The sequence below is a fragment of the Juglans microcarpa x Juglans regia genome, chromosome 6D (genome assembly GCF_004785595.1).
Source record: "Juglans microcarpa x Juglans regia isolate MS1-56 chromosome 6D, Jm3101_v1.0, whole genome shotgun sequence".
Classification (NCBI taxonomy): domain Eukaryota; kingdom Viridiplantae; phylum Streptophyta; class Magnoliopsida; order Fagales; family Juglandaceae; genus Juglans; species Juglans microcarpa x Juglans regia.
The window spans coordinates 6,608,665-6,613,209 of record NC_054604.1 but is presented as its reverse complement, the minus strand read 5'-3'; the positions used below and the strand labels follow the sequence as shown (position 1 = coordinate 6,613,209).

Here is a 4,545-nt window from a genome sequence, read left to right as displayed (position 1 = left end):
ATTTAATATGATCAAAGTGAGATGATAATATGATGTATAAAATTTTTCATTATATATATATATATATATAGAGTACAATATATGACTTATAAAGAGGCATACGTACGGTTAATATTTCATAAAATTCATCACCACATTAATTATACATATAATGATATATACAAGTCTTAAATGTATAACTTTCGCACAAATATTTTATAAAAAAGAGATTCTATTATGAAAAAAGTTATTTCTTTATTTATTTTCTATAGGATCCATTATTTTATAAAATAGTTATACATTTAAAACTTGTCACTAAAATTACCCTGCAATATTGACCTAGTCGAAGCCGAGATAGTTAGAAGTCAAGGGTCTAAAGACCTGAGCAGCCTCAGCCTCTATCAACTCCAGCTGTCCTTTAAAGAGGTGCATGTACACCACCCAATCACCGTTGCCGGTGGGGCTCGGCATCGGCATCACGTATCCGGCGTCCCCTTCCCACGGAAAATGGTACGACCCAAAAGCCGGGTTTCCCCACCCGAAGTCCACCTTAGACACTGGGAACTGTTGCCCGGATGACACCACCAAAGCCGGTCCATCTTCGCTCCCATTATAATATATCTTTGGCAAACCTGGCACCGGACGATGAGCCTCCACCCAATCTATCAGCCCCAAAAAATGTTCCTTTGTCACTGCACCTTCCAACAGTTTATGAACCTCATCTGCCACCCAATCCAACGGCTTGTCGTTAATCTCACTTGCTTGCTTGGCACCATAGGGTATGGATAGCACATTTCCAAAGTAAGAACCCATGACTGAAGCCTTATGTTTATCTCCTTCGCTTAATCTTGTCCTTCCATCGACAACAATGCCCAACTTGGTTACCTTTTTGTCCATGTTCTTAATAATAGCCCATTTGGCAATCATCTTCCACAGGAATGCACTAAAACACTGTAATTTGGTCCTCCTGCAACCATTGGTACTGCTGGCTAGTGACTGGAGACAGTTGAGTTGGTCGGCGGTAATGTAGTATATGTGGCTAATGAGATCGTCTGCATCAGGTTCTGGGTTTTTGGGTGGGGTTATGGGGACATACATGTCATCCAAGGAGGGATGAATCGAGCCGGGGTGTCGAGGGTTGAGTAGAGATCGACGAAAAGATGGCATAACAGTGATTGGTTTAGAACGAGCCATCTCAGCCCACGAAACAAGAAACATGTTGGCCGAGTAAGCGTCTGCTATTCGGTGGTCAAATGTGCATGCCACCACCAATCCACCACATTTTAGCTGAGTAGCCTGCACCATGCATGCAGTTAATTTCGAATAACTATTAGCTAGGTAGTACGTACCTGATCTCATAACATATCTACCAATCATGCATTTAATCGGTCGATATCTAAATTATCATTTAGAATAAATGAATTGAATGTAGTTTTTTTGTTTCATTTAGAATATTTGTAGGTGCCAAAATTTTTAATTTTTTAACGAGTGATTAATAATTTAATGGTTAGCTAGGGAAATTTATTACGAAGAGGTTTACTTTCTTTCTCGGGTTTTTTTATTTTATTTTATTTTATTTTATTTTATTTTAAATTTTTACGAAGGCAGTATATAATATGGATATTCTTTTGAAGTTTAGAGCATTATAGTCAATTTAAGACTACATTTGGCTAGTGAGAAGTGTTGAGAATAATTATGAATAGTATTAATAATAAAGTAATAAAAAAGTAATAATAGAATATTAAATAGTAGTGAAAAATAATAAATAAAAAATAAATAAATGAAAAGTAATAACCAAGTAATAAATAGTAATAGAATATTCTAAAAATACATGAAGTATTCTATATATGGTCCAACAGGTTTCAGAAATTAACGTGTTTTTCAGTAAACAAAAATATCAACTAAAAAAAACGACCGTGAGAACAAAATTAATTTATTTGTTTTCCTCTGCTTGGTGGTATACCGATCTCGATTAATGATGCAGCTTAATTTAGAATCTCCGCATTAATGCTTTGGTTTGCAAAAAGTCTTCGTTGTTAGAGGCAATGAGGAATCATAGCCAAACCTGGACAGCGAGAACACCATGCTTTCTCTGGGGCACAAGTTTGCCCTCGATGGTCTCGCCAGGATTATACAAGTTGAGGTCTTTAAGGTCTACCTCTGCAAAAGCTTCAACAAAACATACTCCGCCATTGTTGCAGATCAGAATCTCAGGTTCTCCAACCAAGTTTGGTACCACCACACCGGCAAACGCGTAGTAGGAAACCAGAGTTTGTGCCAATGCCTTCTTGAGCACCCCGACCATGGACTCAAAAGCACGAAGGTTGTCTGCATCATCCCCGGAGGTAGCTGCAGGTTTCTTATAGCAGAAAAAAACACCCACGTCCACAGGGGGAAGAAGCAAGTCTAGGTTGGATAGTGGCAGCCAGTGCTCTTGCAATGGCAGAACTGCAGCCACCATCTCCGTCTTGCTCACTCTCAAAATGTACTCTGACCCCTCTGATCTTCCGGCCCCCATGTGCACTTGATTATGTTTCAAGTTTTGGATCAGGATCTCTTGACAAGAAAATTAGAGAGACGAGAGGATGCTCGTGTGCTTGATGGGCTTGGTAGCTAAAAATTATATATAGGCGCAGGCCGCAGGGCCAGGACAGTGGGATAACCGGAAAGAAGATTAATTAATAGAGTAATTCTACGTATAATTGTCAAGTTTGTAAACATCACATAATTATTTTAAAAAATAGTGAGATTTACGATTAAAAAATAATTTTTTTTATATAGATTATATGTTTTATTCACTTTTTTCAAAATTATTACGCGACGATTACACAATTCACAGTTATAAATATATTTTCTCTAATTATTTATATATAAATTTAGATAAGTATTACGCTAACAATAATTCTTCTCATCAATTACTATTCACTGTCCCACACTCTACATCCTATAAAAAAAACTATTAGGTGTAGTGTGTGGGTAAATAGTGACTAATACATAACAAAACCCTTATGCTAATTAGTATTTTTATAAAAATTAAGAGTCATATGAAAATTTTATTTTTTAATGAAAAACAACTTATTAAAATTTAGTCATAAATTTATGTCTATAATAATCATGTTCTTTTCACGAGTTAATCCATGAAAACGATCAACCTTACACAATATTTTGGTTCGTTTGTTTTCAAAAAACATCTCATCTCATCTAATCTAATCATTATAATTTTTTCAATTTTCAGTACAAAATAAAATAAACAATTCAAAATTTTCAAATCTCAAAACAAAAATAATATTAAAAAATATATTCTAACAATATTTTATTGAACTTTTTAACTTTAATCTCAACTCATCTTATGTCATCTCATCTGTAAAAACAAACTAACATGGTCTTGTCAAATGAAGTATATATTTTTTTAAAGAAAATAGAATTCATCATAAAAAAAAAAGAATTTTTTTTTCTTAGATCTTAAATTTATCAATTTTTTTCTTATTGAATACACCGAAAAATTTATACATTAAAAATTTCCTTTTTAATTTAATTTAGACTGATAAATTTAATTATTGGGATAGAAAGCAGGAATCTTTAGCCGGTGGAGTATAAATTAGAATATGTCAAAAGAGCAGTGCTAGCACGAGACGGGTTAAGGAGAAAAAAGTTTTTATTTTTTTCATTTATTTTTTTATATTTTTATATATTGAAAAAAAAAATTCACAACATAATTAAAAAATATTTTTTTAACCTATATCTAACCTATAGGTTAAAAAACAAAAACTATATCTAGACTACTTACTGTAGCTCGTTGTATTCAGAAACCAAAACACTTTGTAAAAATGATAAACATATAATTTTTGATAATATTTTATACAATAATATTTTAAAAAGATGAATATTTTTATTAAATATATTATAAAATTAACATTCTTTTGTAAAAATATTTTTATTTTATAATATATATTGTAAAATATGTTATAAAATATATTGTGAATATCATTACTCTTGCCAGTTGTAGATATCTGGATCTGCATTGACAGTTGCGGGGCCCAGCACGACCCGCATTGCCTAGTTGTCATTTGTATCATTTGAATGGAGTCACGTGGTTCCTTGAAAATTGATTCCTTTTCTCTTTTAGCATTGTTATGTTCACCGAAAATGGATCTAATAAGAATCTAAACAGTCAATTTTATTTTTTTATATATTTTTTTAATCATTAAAAATATTTTTTAAAAAAATAAAAAATTCATAATATTATTAAAAAATATTTCTTTAATTACTAAATAAAAAAAAAAATAAGTCATTCGGGACACAAATTCTAAACCTATTTTTGGGATACAAAGTATTTCTCTTACTCTCATCACATTAAATTGAAATTTAAAAAATGATACAAGGTTGTTTGGCAACAAAATAATTTCAATAAAGCCAATCCTTTACACCACCTTGTTGATAAAAAAAAATTATTTGTAAGTCAGCGTTTAAAAAAAAATTATACGTATGATAAAAATTGATTTATAAAAAAATTTAAAATTTAAATCTCTTACTAATAAAATTTTACCACGTTAACAATAAGAAATG

At 31.8% G+C, this 4,545-nt stretch overlaps 1 protein-coding gene across 1 annotated transcript; it reads right to left on the bottom strand.

The window, feature by feature from the left end:
* Positions 1–235: 235 nt before the first annotated feature.
* On the bottom strand, positions 236–2,592 carry LOC121268799 (coniferyl alcohol acyltransferase-like). Its single transcript, XM_041173061.1, has 2 exons — positions 2,045–2,592; positions 236–1,275 (listed from the first exon to the last, which is right to left on the bottom strand). The coding sequence occupies exons 1-2, from the start codon at positions 2,495–2,497 to the stop codon at positions 319–321; spliced, it is 1,410 nt and encodes a 469-aa protein (XP_041028995.1). The 5' UTR covers positions 2,498–2,592; the 3' UTR covers positions 236–318.
* Between the last annotated feature and the right edge of the window lie 1,953 nt (positions 2,593–4,545).

What these genes read in the sequence shown, in the direction of transcription:
- LOC121268799 (XM_041173061.1), bottom strand. Translation starts at nt 2,497, where the DNA reads ATGGGGGCCGGAAGATCAGAGGGGTCAGAGTACATTTTGAGAGTGAGC. An exon ending in ATGGTGTTCTCGCTGTCCAG is followed by an intron (nt 1,276 to 2,044) that starts GTTTGGCTATGA and finishes TGCATGGTGCAG; the next exon opens with GCTACTCAGCTAAAATGTGG.